The sequence below is a fragment of the Lampris incognitus genome, chromosome 12 (assembly GCF_029633865.1).
Source record: "Lampris incognitus isolate fLamInc1 chromosome 12, fLamInc1.hap2, whole genome shotgun sequence".
NCBI classification, from domain to species: Eukaryota; Metazoa; Chordata; class Actinopteri; order Lampriformes; family Lampridae; genus Lampris; species Lampris incognitus.
The window spans coordinates 25,442,693-25,461,242 of record NC_079222.1 but is presented as its reverse complement, the minus strand read 5'-3'; the positions used below and the strand labels follow the sequence as shown (position 1 = coordinate 25,461,242).

General features: G+C 41.3%; 1 protein-coding gene across 1 annotated transcript in view; it reads right to left on the bottom strand.

Annotated features, from left to right (window-relative positions):
* LOC130121498 (nipped-B-like protein B) overlaps window positions 1-18,550 on the bottom strand; it is a 57,121-nt gene that overhangs the window by 17,830 nt on the left and 20,741 nt on the right. The window contains exons 7-25 of the mRNA XM_056290316.1: window positions 16,636-16,778; window positions 16,458-16,548; window positions 15,817-16,317; window positions 14,509-15,708; window positions 12,628-12,756; window positions 12,161-12,343; window positions 11,670-11,741; window positions 11,496-11,585; window positions 11,278-11,378; window positions 11,079-11,165; window positions 10,774-11,005; window positions 7,662-7,813; window positions 2,394-2,474; window positions 2,168-2,268; window positions 1,900-2,029; window positions 1,723-1,805; window positions 1,269-1,401; window positions 977-1,120; window positions 778-864 (exon numbers count right to left, since the gene is read on the bottom strand). Coding sequence (XP_056146291.1) covers window positions 778-864; window positions 977-1,120; window positions 1,269-1,401; window positions 1,723-1,805; window positions 1,900-2,029; window positions 2,168-2,268; window positions 2,394-2,474; window positions 7,662-7,813; window positions 10,774-11,005; window positions 11,079-11,165; window positions 11,278-11,378; window positions 11,496-11,585; window positions 11,670-11,741; window positions 12,161-12,343; window positions 12,628-12,756; window positions 14,509-15,708; window positions 15,817-16,317; window positions 16,458-16,548; window positions 16,636-16,778 — 3,740 coding nt within the window. The remainder of the gene's footprint in view (window positions 1-777; window positions 865-976; window positions 1,121-1,268; window positions 1,402-1,722; window positions 1,806-1,899; window positions 2,030-2,167; window positions 2,269-2,393; window positions 2,475-7,661; window positions 7,814-10,773; window positions 11,006-11,078; window positions 11,166-11,277; window positions 11,379-11,495; window positions 11,586-11,669; window positions 11,742-12,160; window positions 12,344-12,627; window positions 12,757-14,508; window positions 15,709-15,816; window positions 16,318-16,457; window positions 16,549-16,635; window positions 16,779-18,550) is intronic.

Below are 18,550 nucleotides of genomic sequence, written 5' to 3'. Positions count from 1 at the left end.
CATAATGCAATCCAGCACTACACCTAGCCAAAATTTGTGTGTCACTGTGAGGGAGCTGCAAGGCATCCCCTCACTAAACGGGTGCACAGTTCCTACACACACTTTTCCAAATACACACATACACTCACACCCAAATTATTAAGTTCAGTGGTTTGTTTAGTGGTTCTTTTTAAAGTGTTAATCTAGTGAAGACGGATCCTGTCTAATTGACTGATACATTGTTCAGTTCTAACTGCTCCGGGCAGACCAAAGAGGGGAACCTACGTCTCTCCCCAATACTGTAAGTATATCTGTTGCTAATGCAACAACTCAGTAAAAGACAGCGCTCTACAACAATTTGCACGCTGTGCTTCTTCCTGCTGGTTGTACATCTCAGTAGCCACTGCTATCCTCAGTTAAGTAAGATACATTTCACCATCAAAAACCTTACAGTCACAAAAGAATGCAAGATGATCCACACATACATATATCTCCACTCAAAAAGGTAGATTCAACATTTCAAACACCCGTTTAGGCACCACAAATACATTAATGCTAAAAATCTATATATTTAATCAAATATGAATGACGCTACATTTATTTATATGATGGTTTACATAACGAGTAAAACATAGTTTATTTGTGGATGGAGATATATTTATGTTTCTGTATCTGTCTTCTTTTTCTATTTCTATTCAATTTATTACATATATTGTCAAATATGACACATATTCCTCCTATAATACTCACACTAAGAATGCCAGTGTGCAGGTTAGAATGTAGAAATTAAACACTTACCCCTAGAGATGGGTCGATCTCCATGTTCTTATCCAGATAGGCCAGCAAAGCCTTCTGAAGTTGCTGTGTTTCATCATTCCCTGGATTCTGGATTGGAATCAATAAGCCAGGAGAACCATGAAAGCTCTTCAGTTACACTTTTCACCTATTACATAATAAGAGGAAAGCGTTCAAAAAATTTTGTAACTAGCCAGTCTACCTCACTGAGTATGCGGTCAATGGATTTTTGGTCCATTTTGCTGGTGACCGCATCTTTACGCAGACGGGAAGTAACAGTACCGAGGTAGTCTAGAGATACCACCCTGAGGGCCATCTCTGTCTGCTTGTTACTGAACTGGTGTACCTGGAGTAAAGGGTTTAGAGGAAGGAATAAGTCGAACAACCGCTGTTCCACAACAACAAAGAAGCTCAATCCTTGCAAAATCCGCATCAACTGCAGCACAGCCAGAAATTGACTTGTTTTGTTTCTCTTTGGAGTTAATTATGCTCACCAACAAACGGCCAAGTAAACTAAGCAGTAATTCAGCTGCGGGCCACTCAGGCTTGTTCACCGTAGACAGCAGGTCTTGTATAAAGTTCTCAAAAAGTGGGCGGTAGTCTTCCTTTCCTTGCTTACTACCACACCTGGCACAGGCAAAGAGCGCCAGACATGTAAGACTATTTTAGTCTTATTTCATAAGACTAATCCGATTCAACAAAATTTTCAATAAAATCAAAGAACATTTGCATATTTATAATTTTGGAATTTTTGGTCAGCAGCATACAACATCAGTTCTTTGACGCAAGATTTTAAAAGTAGAAATGACTAGTGTTCTGTTTGTCACACCAAGAATTTTTTAAATAAGCAACAACATAATTCTGTCTGTAGTTGACATTAGCTGCCTAAAGGTTCAAAATCATGGATGTACATTTTTGTATTGTTGTAAAAGAAAGAAAATGCCTCACTTCTTCAGAAAAACGGATAGGAAGTTCTGAGCTGTCCTCATGGCAGTCTCATAGGAGTTTGTGATGTAGACACCCCGATCCACCTACCAAAAACAACATTTATAATGTGAAACACTCCCCGAGTGTAAACTATTTTTACCTTGTAGGTCAAACTATTATTCAAATATTGGCACATACCTTCTTGTCATTCTCATTTTCTGTGTCCTTGTCAGCGGGGAGGCGCACAACACACTGAATGAGCTGAAGAACCAAAGCTGTGACCATTTGGATATGTAAGGGCTCTCCATCTGCATCAACACTGTTTAGTCTTGGATAACATAAACAATTAGCAATTGGTCAGGTCAAATAATTACTCGATTTTCACTGATCAGCAGACAAGCATTAATAATAAATAATTTATATTTAAACCACTTTAGCAGATAATATTCACTGGAGATGCAGTTACCTGAAGTTCCTGAGGTTTCGCTTGCTAGTGGGCAGTCTGTCCAGAGAGGCAAAGATCTCCTCAAGAATGAGCTGTCTGTGCTTCTCATAACGAGAGAACACCTCAGAAAGAACAGACAACGAAAGAACAGTCCAATCACAACTAGTGTTGGCATATAAATACAGAAAGCCAAAAAAGATGATATACTTAAAGAGATCAACAAAACTGGATGAAATGGTTGACTTACTGCTGCCACTAGTTTGATAGCACGCAACTGCAATTCACTGACATTCTCCACAAAAAATGGTGTGATACCCAAGGAGGACACCTAAATGTGGCATATAAAAGCAAAAATATGTATAGATAGATTCTTTACTGTCCTTCAAGGCAACTTGTTGCCACAGCCTGTACATTAAAATAAAATAGAAGTTTACCTCCATACGCTCAAACGTGTACACAGTTGCAACTACATACTACAAACATACCCAGAATCAGAAAAAGAATCATGTTTATTGGCCGTGTAGGTTTGTACATACATGGACTTTGACTCCAGTTTCATGGCTCTCACAGTGTACTTAACATAGAATAACAACATTACAACACAACAAACCTCAAATATATACACATATACACATAAATATATACATATATACATACACACATATACATATATACATATACATATATATATATACACATATATATACATATATACATACACACACACACACACATATATATATATACACTACCGTTCAAAAGTTTGGGATCACCCAAACAATTTTGTGTTTTCCATGAAAAGTCACACTTATTCACCACCATATGTTGTGAAATGAATAGAAAATAGAGTCAAGACATTGACAAGGTTAGAAATAATGATTTGTATTTGAAATAAGATTTTTTTTACATCAAACTTTGCTTTCGTCAAAGAATCCTCCATTTGCAGCAATTACAGCATTGCAGACCTTTGGCATTCTAGCTGTTAATTTGTTGAGGTAATCTGGAGAAATTGCACCCCACGCTTCCAGAAGCAGCTCCCACAAGTTGGATTGGTTGGATGGGCACTTCTTTGAGCAGATTGAGTTTCTGGAGCATCACATTTGTGGGGTCAATTAAACGCTCAAAATGGCCAGAAAAAGAGAACTTTCATCTGAAACTCGACAGTCTACTCTTGTTCTTAGAAATGAAGGCTATTCCATGCGAGAAATTGCTAAGAAATTGAAGATTTCCTACACCGGTGTGTACTACTCCCTTCAGAGGACAGCACAAACAGGCTCTAACCAGAGTAGAAAAAGAAGTGGGAGGCCGCGTTGCACAACTGAGCAAGAAGATAAGTACATTAGAGTCTCTAGTTTGAGAAACAGACGCCTCACAGGTCCCCAACTGGCATCTTCATTAAATAGTACCTGTTAGAGCCTGTTTGTGCTGTCCTCTGAAGGGAGTAGTACACACCGGTGTAGGAAATCTTCAATTTCTTAGCAATTTCTCGCATGGAATAGCCTTCATTTCTAAGAACAAGAATAGACTGTCGAGTTTCAGATGAAAGTTCTCTTTTTCTGGCCATTTTGAGCGTTTAATTGACCCCACAAATGTGATGCTCCAGAAACTCAATCTGCTCAAAGAAGTGCCCATCCAACCAATCCAACTTGTGGGAGCTGCTTCTGGAAGCGTGGGGTGCAATTTCTCCAGATTACCTCAACAAATTAACAGCTAGAATGCCAAAGGTCTGCAATGCTGTAATTGCTGCAAATGGAGGATTCTTTAACGAAAGCAAAGTTTGATGTAAAAAAAATCTTATTTCAAATAAAAATCATTATTTCTAACCGTGTCAATGTCTTGACTCTATTTTCTATTCATTTCACAACATATGGTGGTGAATAAGTGTGACTTTTCATGGAAAACACGAAATTGTTTGGGTGATCCCAAACTTTTGAACGGTAGTGTATATATATACAAGGATTGACTATATGCAGGCGAAATAAGAAGTGATAAGGTGCAATGGTGCAGAGAATATTTGGGATACATACATGATATGTGATACAGAGCTATCAGGAAAAAACAGGGTGGCAGTATATGCGTCTACATAAATGGAAGGTTGGTGTACAGCTGTCACAGTGTTGAAGAAATCACGCAGCCCTAACTTTGAGACCTTTTCATTGACTGTAAACCATTCTATTCACCGTGGGAATTTTCATCATTGATTCTGGTCGGTGTCTATATCCCACCCCAGGCCTGTGTTGAAGAGGCAATAAAACACCTGGCTGATCAAATTACAAACATGGAGCGCAAATATCCAGACTCCTTACTCATTATCCTTGGGGGTTTTAGCAGAGCAAACCTCAGCCACAAACTGCCAGAATACAGACACCATGTTGTCCAAATCTCCCACCAGAGACAAAAACACTCTGGATCATTGCTACACAACATTAAAGGACGCCTATCGCTCTATCTGCCATGCAGCCCTGGGGCTCCCTGATCATTGTCTGATTCATCTTATCCCAACCTATGGGCAGAAACTAAAATTTGCAAAGCCTGTGGTTAAAACTGTGAGGAAACAGACCAATGAGTCAAAACTGGAGCTCCAGGCCCGCCTCGACTGCACTGACTATGAGGCTGCATCTACAGACCTGGATGAACTTACTGACACTGTGACATCTTACATTAGCTTTTGAGGACATGTGTGTTCCCACCAAAACCTTCTGTACCTTCAACAACAATAAGCCCTGGTTCACAACAAAACTCAGGCAGCTTTGTCAGGCCAAAGAGAAAGCCTACAGGGGTAGAAGTAGCCAGAAATACACTCACAAAGGAGATCAGAGTGGTAAAAAGCTGCTACTCTGAAAAGTTGAAAAACAGAGGGTTTTCTGCCAATGACCCATCATCAGTCTGGAGCGGTTTGAAAGACATTACCAACAACAGGTACCCCCCCCACACACACACACACACACTGCAGCAAACCATCAACTTGCTGACAACCTAAATGTGTTTTATTGCAGGTTTGAAAAGCAAACTTTCACACCCCTCACCCTCTTCAGCCACAATACACAACCAACTGCAGTCACTGTCAGCCACCCTCCCCTCTCCACCGAACCCCTACCCGCATTCAGGAACTGTGTTGAGGACGTGTGCCAGGTCCTCCAGAGACAAGACCAGAAAGGCACCGGGCCCGGATGGTGTGTCACCCTCCTGTCGCTGACCTGCTGGCCCCCATTTTCACACTGATCTTCAACAGACCACTGGAGCTGTGTGAAGTCCCCTACTGCTTCAAAACCTCCACTATCATCCCGGTCCCCAAGAAACCCTGTATCACATTATTAAATGACTACGGGCCCATTGCCCTACACAACTGGCCGTGTCTGCAGGTGGGAAGCCGGATGTGGGTATCTGTCCTGGTCACTGCACTAGTGCCTCCTCTGGTCGGTCGAGACACCTGTTCGGGGGGGAGGAGGAACTGGGGGGAATCATTTGATCCTCCCACGCGTTCAACCCCCTGGCGATACTCCTCACTGTCAGGTGAAAAGAAGTGGCTGGCGACTCCACATGTATCGGAGGAGGCACGTGGTAGTTTCCAGCCCTCCCCAGATTGGCAGAGGGGGTGGAGCAGCGACCAGGACAGCTCGGAAAATAGGGTAAATGGCTAGATACAATTGGGGAGAAGGGGGGGTCCAAAAAAAAAAACAACTTTCTGACAGACAGGAGGCAGCTGGTGAGGCTGGGGAAAATCACATCCAGCACTCGGTCAATCAGCACTGGCGCCCCCCAGGGATGTGTGCGCTCCCCTCTAGTCTTCTCCCTCTGCACAAATGACTGCACCTCAGGTGACCTGTCTGTTAAACCCCCAAAGTTTGCGGATGACACAACCATCATTGGCCTTATCTGGGATGGTGGTGAGTCTGTATATAGATGGGAGGTTGATCAGCTGGCTCTCTGGTGTGGCCATAACAACTTGGAGATGACAGTGGACTTCAGGAGGAGTCCGCCAACACTGCCCCCTCCCCTCACCATACTCAACAGCACAGTGTCTATGGTGTAAACCTACAGATTTGTGGGTTCCACAATCTCCCAAGACCTAAGGTGGGCATCCAACATAGACGCAATCATCAAAAAGGCCCAGCAGAGGATGTATACTTTCTTCGCCAGCTCAAGAAATTCAACCTGCCTCAGGAACTGTTGATTAAGTTCTACACTGCAATAATCCAGTCGGTCCTCTGCACATCCATCACTGTCTGGTTTGGTTCGGCCACCAAACAGGACAAGGACAGACTACAATGGACAGTTAGGTCTGCAGAGAAAATCACTGGTGCCAACCTGCCCTCCATTCAGGACTGATAAACTTCCAGACTCACAACACGGGCAGGCAACATCACTGCAGACCCATCACACCCTGGTCACAACCAGTTCCAACTCCTCCCCCCTGTCAGGTGCTACAGAGCACTGCATCCCAAAACAACCAGATATAAAAACAGTTTCTTTCCATGGGCGGTCATTCAAATTAATGCTTAATCCTGTCTTTTAATCCATCCATTTTGTATGTACTGTACTGTACATTGTACGTATACTGGTACACTCTGTCATGACCATCTACCTCAGGCATGTATGTAAGTAACCTGCTAACATCTATTTCAGCATCTCTGATATATTCTCCGCATCATTGCACCTTATCACCTCTTATTTCACCTGTATAAGTCAATCCTTGTATATATATCTGAAGATTGTTGTGTTGTAGTGTTGTTATTCTATGTTAAGTACACTGAGAGCCACGAAACTGGAGTGAAATTCCACATGTGTGGAACATGACTCTGATACTGATACATGACTCTGATACTGATATTCAGTTGGACATGCAAGATATGGGTACACATATACGGACAAGATTTTCAGCGGGGGATATTGTTTTGAGCTGCTACTGCAGAGGGGACGAAACTCTCTAGGCTATGCACTTGTACCTATGACCAGTTAGGAGTACTGTGAAGAATAAGATGAGGAGTCATGCCTGGGTTCATGTGCAACATTGAGTGCTGATGAGGTCTGAGAATTTTGAGGTGGGAAGGCCAATGATCTGGAATGATCACTGGCCTTCCCACCTCAGTGAGTTTTTTCTTGTTGACAGCAGTTGACAGGGTAAAGAAGCTGAAGAACAGTACAGTATGTTGTATTATCCTGTTGCAGCAACAGAAGGTGGAAGGTGAAAAAAAGTGGTTTGATTTTATGGAGAACAGTTTTTGCTGGCAGCATTTATGGATGTCAGTTGATTTAAACTGAGTTTATTTTCCCAAGTGAGCCCAAGATATCTGGAACACTCCATCATCCCCACAGCCTCATTGTTGAGAGAAATGGGGTTATGGGCTGTGTAGTGTAAACTGGGTGTGCAGTTCTTTTATTTTACAATTAGCTGCAGGTAGTTGTCCATGCACAATTGTGTAAAGTGGGAAATAGGGTGCTGGTTATTGAGAGGTCAAAGTTCAAAAACTAGGGAGGCCTGATGAATGACCTTAGGCCTTGGTCAGATTCTCACCTGGAGGATTGTGGTGTCAGTTAACAGCTGGATCTCCAGGAGCTCTGAGATGTTGCTGACAATGTCACACACTTTGTTGTATAACATGACTATCTCCTTCGGTTTATGTAAGGAACACTTTGCCCTCTTGGTCTTTGAGCTGACCATGCCACCTTGGTAAAAGAAACAAAGAAGAGAATACGGACAAATGGTGAGTAAAATGGTAGTTTAACAAAACGTGGAAAACAATTTTAATTGTGTTTTGGATACATGGTAGCAATTTCTAAATTTAGCAATTTGGGAAATTTAGTGAAAATTATTTCTATGGGCAACTTTCAACTCATGTAAAACATGTTTCAAATCATCATCCTAATCATCAAACGGATAGTTTGGTTTCCTGGGTTTTCAGTATATGTCCTACTAACATATAGTCAGAAGAACTCGTGGATACCTATTTATTGTCTGTGCCAGAAGGGAAACCTCCTTCTCCAAAGCCAATTGTTAATTTTTTTTTAACCAACATTTTCATAAATGCATGCAAAATCCCAACATTTAGACAACATTTTTATTAACTTTTTTGTAGTGTGTCTGCTTCTATGGTGGAAGAAGGTGGATATGCATATTACAGAAAATGTGTTAAAACTATAGCCTACTTTTAAGGATTGTGCATGTAATTTCACTTTTCATCACTCAAAAATATAATCCTGAAGATTTTCGTGATTATTAAAATTTCGACAACTATATTCATAACTGCACTGAGCATGATCATCCAGTTTTAGAAAAATCTATGTACACCCTTTTGTCTGATTACCTTAATTGGGGAAAGGTCAAAACCGGATTTTTTTTTCTTAGCTCAATCTTTCAATTTATTTGCACACCATACACTTCCTTTGATAGTTTTCATAATAAGATCATGAGTCATCAGCTTGCAAAAATGTTTCAGATGACTTGGAAGAAACTCCCTATTCACTAAATTTACAACAACAAAAAAACTACCATCACAGTGCTTTTCCAAAACAATGGCATCTTATAATTGCCCATGCACTTTGCTTCCATTTTTCATTTGTGATGACGACTGATGAAGTCATTCATTAGTTTAATGTTCAAATCACAAATGCTGAAATGATATACAGTCAGCAAAACTGGGTGCTGATTGCTCAGTTTGCAATGGTTTGCTGTTTGCGCCTACAAAATAAAATGAGTTCGCTGTCCAACAGCTAACACCCAGGAAGCATGTTGGGGAGGAAAGCCTATGGTGTTCTATAACGTATGAAAAAAAGAAAAAAGAAAGGAATGCTGGAAGTCTATGCACATAGTTTATGAATCTATACCCTTGAATTCATAAACTGTGCTCTTAAATTTGCAAACTGTGCACACACTTTATAAATCTCCCAAAAGGGAGAAAAAAAATTATATATATATATATATATATATATATATTGCAATCACCATAGGGGTGATAAGTTCAGGTAGCCTAAAGTGGAAAAATTCTTGTGTTGAGTCTGGCAAGTGGTATACTTCCAAGTTTGAGACTGCTTTGTATTCTTAAAATATCCCATATTACTTTTTTATTATATACAGCTTAGCAACACACACACACAGAGTTCAGTGAGTGTATCCATATAGCTGTCCTCTTTTCAATACAGTAATGTTATGTGTGTGTGTTAGCCTATGCATTAATATCAATCAAGATAATGTCATATATCTGGATTACAGTAGAAGACCAATGTTGTTCAATCATTGCAGCTAAATGTTAGCGATCCGAATCAGTTGTGTATTTAATGTCTCGAACACACCCCGTTCTTCCTGTGAATGAATGACTTGAATCACTATCCAAAAGATTCAATCTTTTGAACGATTCATTCATGAATGACAAAACACTACCGTATTCTTTTTTTCTTTTTTCTTTTCTTTTTTTCAGTAGCCCTGTTTATTCCTGGCATGAAAGGCCTTCTTTAGTGAAATACTGCTCCAATACAACAACACATACACTTAATGGTTTTAGCCCAGAATTGCATATTTGCTGTCTTTTTGACATATTGCTCATGGAGCACAACTGCTCCTTATGTGAGACTTACAACATTATGCCCTGGGGGTGTGTATTTTTACTTTGAAGGTGGTCATGTGTGGAGGGTGAGACTCAAGTCAGGTGGTTGGACACACTGCAAAAAAGACAAACTTACTTTACTGTTCTCTCTATGTGTTTTACTTCCCAAGTGTTAACGTAGATAAAAAGCCAGCCAATGGGCATCCGGACAGCGTAGCAGTCTATTCCATTACCTACCAACACGGGGATCCCGTTTCGAATACCCGTGTTAGCTCCGACTTGGTTGGGCGTCCCTACAGATGCAATAGGCTGTGTCTGCGGGTGGGAAACCGGATGTGGGTGTGTCCTGGTCGCTGCACTAGTGCCTCCTCTGGTCAGGTGGGGCGCCTGTTCGGAGGGGGAGGGGGAACTGGGGGGAATAGCGTGATCCTCCCACGCACTATGTCCCCCTGGCGAAACTCTTCACTGTCAGGTGAAAAGAAGCGGCTGGTGACTCCACATGTATCGGAGGAGACATATGGTAGTCTGCAGCCCCCCCGGATCTGCAGAGGGGTTGGAGCAGCGACCGGGATGGCTCGGACGAGCAGGGTAATTGGCCGGATACAGTTGCGGAGAAAAAGGGAGGAGAAGAAAAAAAAAGCCACCCCCTTAAAAAAAAAAAAAAGCCAGCCAAACTCCTTTTCAAGAACCAGGAGAGTGAGCATGCTTGCTCCTTTAATGACTTCATACACAGTAGGTAAGTCAAGATGACAACATTGAACTGAAATGAAAAGCCATTGCTTTCTGAGCGATACACACAATGGATTCATTTGGATTAGACATGAGAAACTATACAGATGTAACCATGCCTTTTCAGTTTATGGTTCCTCCTACATCCTGTTTTCCCTATCATTGCATGCGTCAAAATAAAAGTTCCACAATCATTCATGCATATAACAATACAAAAACTTATTTCAACAGTCTACTGAGTGTCTCTTCAACATATAAAATATATTTGGGGCAGAACACTGACCAAGTTATTTGATGTTGTTTTAAGTCTCATAATAGATAAAAAAGAGTAATAAAATAATAAAACAGTTTGCTAACCTCCATGAGGATCTACTCTGTAGACAGGGTCATATTGAGGGTAGAGAGTGTTTTGCAGATGGAATTTGGTGTAATGCACCACCCTCTCAATCACGTCCTCTATGTAAACTGCCTTGGGCATGCTGCGTGATGTCATAATATTGAGAGAGGTCAGACAGGCATCAGCAGACTTTGTCACTCGCTCCATAATAAGGTCACGCCACAACCGCTCTTCATCCATTGCACCATTATCCTATAGGAGAGATGAGACTCGTGAAATTATATCACTTCACCAGCTAAAACATTCTAGAAGGATGGCAACTCACAGGGTTCATTAATGTGGCAAGTTTGGCCCCATCCTTAATGTTTTTCTCCAGGATGTTCAACAGTTTCACTAGCTTGTCTGATGGAAGCTGTTGATACAACAGATGTAGTTGTAAATGTTATGCCTCATTAAATGCTAAATTTCATAAGCTTCCTGTCAACAATGAACAATGCCACAGCACACGCAAATACTCTTCTTACCCTATAAGCAATACCCATGACTTTAATCTTAGCTGACTTGCTGCCTAGCTCACTCAACTGGTGCTTCCCAAGCAGAAGTTCCTGAGGTATCTCATCATCATCTGTTTAAAGACAAAGAAGAGTTAAACTGTTCACATTTATAAACTCCATACTTAAACTGCAACAATTCTGCCCTCCGGTGTTACAACATTGGCAATTTAATAAGGTTATATTTTCACCTATGGCAGTGAAGTCCGCATCCTCAAGTTTCTCCAGAATTTTGTCCAAACTTGCTGAGAATCTTTTAAATGATGAGGACTCCTTTAGCTCTATTAAGTAAAGACACAAATAAAATTGGATCGAAATTTCTGTGAGATTGTTACAATATTATGAGTCAAAAGGACTTAAATTACCCTCTGGTGTGGACTTTGATTCATGCTCCTTTCGCTTTTTCTGTTTCTCCTTCTTCTTTATCTTTTTGACAACTGAACAAGAAAACACAATGACAACATTCATTGACTGTAGGATTGCAACAAATGAGAGTCCAGTCTTGGATGTTATGGAACATATTATATAGACTAGCATGCTTATGCTAGCAACCTTATCCATTATATATATTGTGATGAAAAAAGTTGTTACATTTTAGTTCACTTTCAAATGCAAACGAACATGCATGTACTGAGTGGACAATGTGTTAAGTGACCACTGCTCAAACGGGAGCCGAGAGAAGAAAGGTTCAAAAGTACATTACTTAAAAAAAATCATCAAAAGATCTTAACACAGAGAAAATACTTAAATTGCTGGAAACATTCAGATTTGTCAGAAAATGAAGACAGTAGTTTTTCTTTTGTGCAACCAATCAGCCTGTGCCAGATCTACTACAGACTATGCAAACAAGACTCACTATCTCTCATACTTGGTGATGGAGAGCCATTGTCCGAGTCTTCTGGGCTGCGTTCATGGTAGTGGTTTCTGGACCCCTGGCGACCCTCATGAAATTCTCCACTTTGACAATGTTCTCTAGAGCTTCTTCTCTCCTCTTGCTCCCGTGCCTTGTCCCTGTCCTTCTTGTGCCTTTTCTGTGAAGCTATATTGAGAGGAACAAAAGATTGGATCAGAACTCAAACAATGTTATTAAACTGGATGTGATCTCAGCCATCTCTCACCACCAAATATTGAAAAATACAAGACCCAAAGCAATCTGAGAGGGTTCAATTCATTTCGATTATATTGTTTAACTATGGTAATATCCCATCAAAAGTGGGGAAGTAAATGTAAGCAGAAGTTAAGTAAATCTACTTAACTGACAATCTCTTCTTCAAACAATTAGCTATGGTGAATGGTTAAGTCATATTGAGGTTGGTTGCTTACATTCAGTCACAGAATTGCCTTCACCTCCATTGGAGTCCACCTCAGCATACTTGGTTCCATCGCTGACTACACTACGTTTGCGCTTGTTCATTTTCACACTTTCACATAGTGGTATGGAAGATTCTCTACCTATAAGAAGAAGAGTTGAGATCTTTTTTAGTATAGAATAATTTCTGAGAGTAAGACAAGTGGTTTTCAGTTTAAAACGTGACCCTTAATGTCTTGCCACCAAAACACAAACAAGTGTCCACACCATTTCCTTTACTTTTAATAAGGCAAGATAATAAGATAAGATATACTTTATTAATCCCCATGGGGCAATTCATCCTCTGCATTTAACCCATCCTAGCCAAGCCGTGTAGCGAGGAGCAGTGGGCAGCATCCATGCAGCACCCGGGGACCAACTCCAGTTCTTTTACCATGCCTCGGTCAGGGGCACAGACAGGAGTATTAACTCTAACACACGTCTTTGATGGTGGGAGGAAACCGGAGCACCCAGAGGAAACCCACGCAGACACGGGGGGGGGGGGGACATGCAAACGCCTCACTGAAAGGACCTAGGTCGGATGGGGATTCAAACCCAGGACCTTCTTGCTGTGAGGCAACAGTGCTAACCCCTGGGCCACCGTGCTACCTTGATTCTAACCACGATTCTAATGAGATATCCAAGTCGAAGATAAACAGTAAAAAAGAGTAACAATGAAAATGTGTCATTGTTGGGAATAATTGCTTTCTTATGGTAGAACGAGTAGGAGTTTCCTAAAAATCAATGAATAGACTTGCACAAAAATAATCCCTCTCAATTATCACTTATGATCCACTAGATGGGTGTGGCAGTGTCTATCTGCAGAAACCCTGTCCTCTGCCTGTATTTTCTTATTTTGCTGTGTACAGGACGTTTCTGGGCATTAACCTTTTGGCAGTGGAACTCTAAAAACGTAGCAACCAGATCCAAGATCGAGGTCGTAAGCATGCATCCAAAAGGAAGCTAGGACAATGGCGGACACAGTGCCGAAAAGATGAAATATAGCGAGGCGAAATGCCAACTGGACAAAGCTCGCTCCAAAACGACAGTGAATCTGGGGTTGGCTTTCACCCGCTGGCGAGCACTGATGGAGAGAATGGGAATCTTTACAACAACATTTACATAAAGCAGAATCCATCATGTCTGATTCATCATGACCATGTTCTTATCCTTTACATCAACAGTTTCCGTTTCTGCCATCTGGTACCCTCCTCAGATTTCCACTAGCTAAAACCAAAACTAAACACTCTACCATCTCCCTCCTAAACTCTAGGAAGAAAAGTTAGTTATTTGCATAATGTTTTAATTTGTTATGGGGTTTTTTTTTGTTGTTGTTTTTTTTTATTTTATTTTTTTACTGAGTATTCATGTTTCTTGGTCTTAGTGTTGTATTTATGTGCCCTGTGTTTTATGTGTGCTAAATGTATGCGTCCCACTGCTGCATAACCAATTGCCCCACTCAGAACAAATAAAGTGATTGGCTGATTGATTGATTGATTGATTGATTGATTGATTGATTGATTGATTGATTGATTGATTGATTGATTGATTGATTGATTGATTTGGTTGGTTGGTTGGTTGGTTGGTTGGTTGATTGATTGATTGAAGAGCAACACAGAGTTGGTCTGTACACTGGGATGTGTTCCTGAAACTGCAGTCAAGGGGCGTGTGCTTCTGGTGTCATTGAGCCGGGGAGGAGGGGCCAACTTTGAATGTTATGTGTTTACAAACAGCAACCATCAAATCCTACTCATTCTACCTTTAAGGTTGCTGGAATGTGTATTTGAAAACTATATATCACAATCATCTTCAAGCATTTTTTTGTTAAACAAATATGGAGAAAATCTTACAATTACCTGATTTGTCAGAGGAGGACCAGTTCCTGGACTTGGAGCTGTGTGCATTCTTGTCCTTATTCTCCCCAATGATCTTCTTTACATCATCAACAGTGAGTTTCTGAAGCATCAGAACAGGCTTTGCAGCTTTCCCCAAATTGTCTTTCAAAGAAATTCTCTCCAGTTTGACCTGAGGCTGGCTCAAGCCCTGTGTGACCTCTTTGCCAGGCTGTTGACCCTTGTCCCTCCCATCCCTCTTTAGTTTAGGAATCACAAAGTTCTTCAAACTTCCAGATTTGCCTCCTAGTAAGTACAAGGGGAAATCACTATGTTTGGACTCAAAAGACTGCTGATTGTTTCCATCCTGGCGATTCTGACTGACATCCCTAGACCGCTTCTCGTTCTTCCCTCTGGAAGAATGGAAGCTGGAACAGTCTGTTCTGTGACGACCACTGGGGTCTGCTAATCCTCGTCTCTCCTGCATTATCCTAGGGATGTCAAGTTTAGAGCGCTGGTCAGTAGAGTGCCTGTTCCGTTTTTCTCCAGATTCAGTCCTGTGTTTCCTCTCCTTGTTCCTGTCTTTGTCTCTGTCTTTTCCCTTTTCTTTGTCCCTTTCCTTATCTTGTTTGTATTTACTGTCTCTCTCCGGCTTGCTAGAGGATTTTGGAGTTTTAATGTGGCAGATGCGAGAAGGGTCATTGTCTTGGTGCTTTTCTTCTCTGTGACCAGAATCACAGCGCCCTTCAGGCTTTTGGTCTGGTACATCAGAACCCCGGCCATCTCTGTGTCCCTTGCTACTGTCAGCTTTTTCATTATGTTGGTGCTTAGAGTCCCGCCTGTGTTCATGCTTGTGCTTCAAGGTTTCTCGTCTGCCATCAGGACAAAGTTTTCTGGAGCTATCGGTGTGTGGTTTGATCATACTGGATCTGCTTTGTATAATCTTATCTGTTTTAGACTTCAGCCGTAAGTGGTCCTCACACAAATGCTTGATTTCCAGGGCCACATCCGGCTGTCCTTTACCTCTGCCGGCTTGCCGAAGATCAATGCTGACCATTAGAGTTGGTCGGCTGGCATCATTACTCTCAGAACTATCTTCTGAAGGTGTCAACTTGATGCCAACGTTACCCCCTTCTACATTAGGTCCACCATTGGACCAAGCTGTACCTCCAACACCAGGTTCCTGAGGATACGAGTCTTGCTTCCGTTTCTTCAGTGGCTTGTCTGTAATGAAGAACACTGTAACTTAGTTTCGCTACAAAAACTTACAGATTGAGCGTATGACACAAAAGCTAGATGGCACAGGGCAAAGGCGGACACACAGTAAATCACCTTTATCCTGAACTTTAGAGCATCGTTCCCTCTCGTTGGTTGAATCACGTTCTATTCTCTCAAACTCTGTAAGAGCGTTCAGCTCTGCATCATCATGCATGACTCCATTGATGATCCCTGCCTGCTGTGTATTTTGGAGAACAGAATCTTGCTGCCAGCCTGTCTGCTCCCCAGCACTTAACTTGTGTGAAGGATCCAGAACAGTCCTAGACAATTGTTTAATGCAGATCAAATCATTATCCTGGTCTGAGCCATTATCTGTCCTAGGAGGGATCAGTCCAGACTGATCAATCTCTGAAGACTTGACCTGGGACAGTTTCAAGGTCAGCTTGGTAGAGTCTTTAGATGGAGAGTAAACAACGTCATCCAAGGCGTCGCTGTCCATCTGCTCAGTTTCCTCTTTGTTAAGCCTTTTCCGTTTTTTTTTTAAGTCTGTCGAGACCAGGAGCAGATCAGGAGGTGCATCGGGGCAAGGGGACTGCAAGATATGAGGGGGCGACCCTGCTTGAACAATAAACAAATAATATCAATGAAAATGAACACTACAGCATTAGAAAGAAAACAGAACAAAATAAGGACTGGTTTCTTGCTTTTTAAGTTCACAGGGTAAAGAAGTGCTGCTAAGGAGTGAGGCAGCATACTTTTTGTGGTCTCTTCACTTCCAGCAGGTGAACAGGCAGACTGTGGTGATGTAATTGGGAATGAGGCATTTCTCACGGAAGGATCGCTATCCTGCTGAACAAAAGACATTCAAAATTACACTTTAGTGTCAATGTCATGTTGCTGTTGACTTCAAGGTACATTGTTTCTTAGTAATACCTCATTTTCCAATTTGTTGACCATGCTGATATAGTCATTGTCGGAGCCCAGTCTGGCATTGTTTTTGGCTGAGTTGTTTGAGAGATGTCCAGAAACCTTGGTGTCATGGGTGTTCCTCACACCAGGGACTGGGGGACTAGCAGCTAAAAAAGACAAAAAATTTGAAATTGTGAGATGCCACTATTATATATTGGCATGGCTAAAAGAGACAGACATTATTTACGTGTAGGGAAGTTCAACAACACAAAAAAAGGACTGCTGCTGCAACAAAGCTGCCATCACTACCTAGGAGTTTCATACCTATTAAAACAATCTTTATAAATCCAGAATTCCGGACCAACTGCTAACAAAATATTCAGCTCAGTTGATACAAGCATTAGTAATCTATGTAATATAGGATATGGCTTTTGAGATGTTTATGTGCACTAAACCTGAACTTTCTCTATCTTTCTTTCTGTTTGTCTTTTTCTTGCTCCACTTTCCCCCTACGGTAAAGCATAGATGAGGGTAAAGAAGAACTATTTGTCCCTAACAGTAGCTAAGCATGAACGCCAATGTCTGCAATCTGTTGTTTTTGTGAGTTAGGCAAGTTCAACAATTCTACTTAACCATGTCTGAGATCAAAGTAGGGTATTCAGTAACATCCAATAACATAAACAGAGCAGATAAATTAAGACTGGGAGAGTGAAAAAGTACAAATATGTCAACCCAACTATCACCTTGCTGTGCTACATATTCTAAATATAACCTCGGGTTTTTTTTGTTTGTTTTTTTTTTGCACAAATATCTGGTGACCTAACTGTACATGTAAGTCATATGTAGCATATTTTATATATGTGAGGCAATTCTATTCGATAGGATTCAGATCAGGAATAACAGAGGGCCACTTCAGAATAGTCCAAAGTTTTGTTCTTATTCATTCTTGGGTGCATTTAGCTGTGTGTTTTGGGTCATTGTCCTGTTGGAGGACCCATGACCTGCGACTGAGACCGCTTTCTGACACTGAGCAGTACGTTTTGCTCCAGAATGCCTTGATAGCCTTTATATTTCACTGTGCCCTGCACAGATTCAAGACACCCTTTGCCAGGCGCAGCAAAGCAGCCCCAAAACATAACTGAGCCTCCTCCATGATTCACTGTAGGTATGGTGTTCTTTTCTTTGAAAGCTTCGTTTCTTCGTCTGTGAACATAGAGCTGATATGACCTGCCAAAAAGTTCCAGTTTTAACTCATCTGTCCAAAGGACATTCTCTCAGAAGGATTTTGGCTTGTCAACAGGCATTTTGGCAAATTCCAGTCTGGCTTTTTTGTTTTTCTTTCTAAAGTGGAGTCTCCTGGGTCTTCTTTCATGGAGCCCACTTTCACTCAAAAAGTGACAGATGGTGCGATCAGAAACTAGCATACCTTCACCTTGAAGTTCAGCTTGTATCTCTTTGGTGGTTATCCTTGGTTATTTTTCTACCATTCACACTATCCTTCTGTTCAATCTGGGGTTGTTTTTTCTGCAGCCAGGGCCAGGGAGGTTGGCTTCATTTCCATGGACCTTAAACGTAATTAATTTCCTGTTGTCATAGGAATATCAAGCTGCTTAAAGATGGTCTTGTAGTCTTTACCCTTACTATGCTTGTCTATTACTTTCTTTCTGATCTCCTCAGACAACTCTGTCCTTTGCTTTCTCTGGTCCATGTTCAGTATGGTGCACACAATGAGACCAAACAGCACAGGACTACTTTTCTCCATTTAACACTATAACGACCAAGGCCATCAATTTGGCAGTTTTGGATTTTTAAAGTTTAATAACTACAGACCTGCCGCTCCCTGAATGCTCCTAAAATTGCATATATTTGCATTAATATGAGTTTTAGATCAATTGCACAAAACATAAAGTTATAATAAGATCTACATTAAACGACCGTG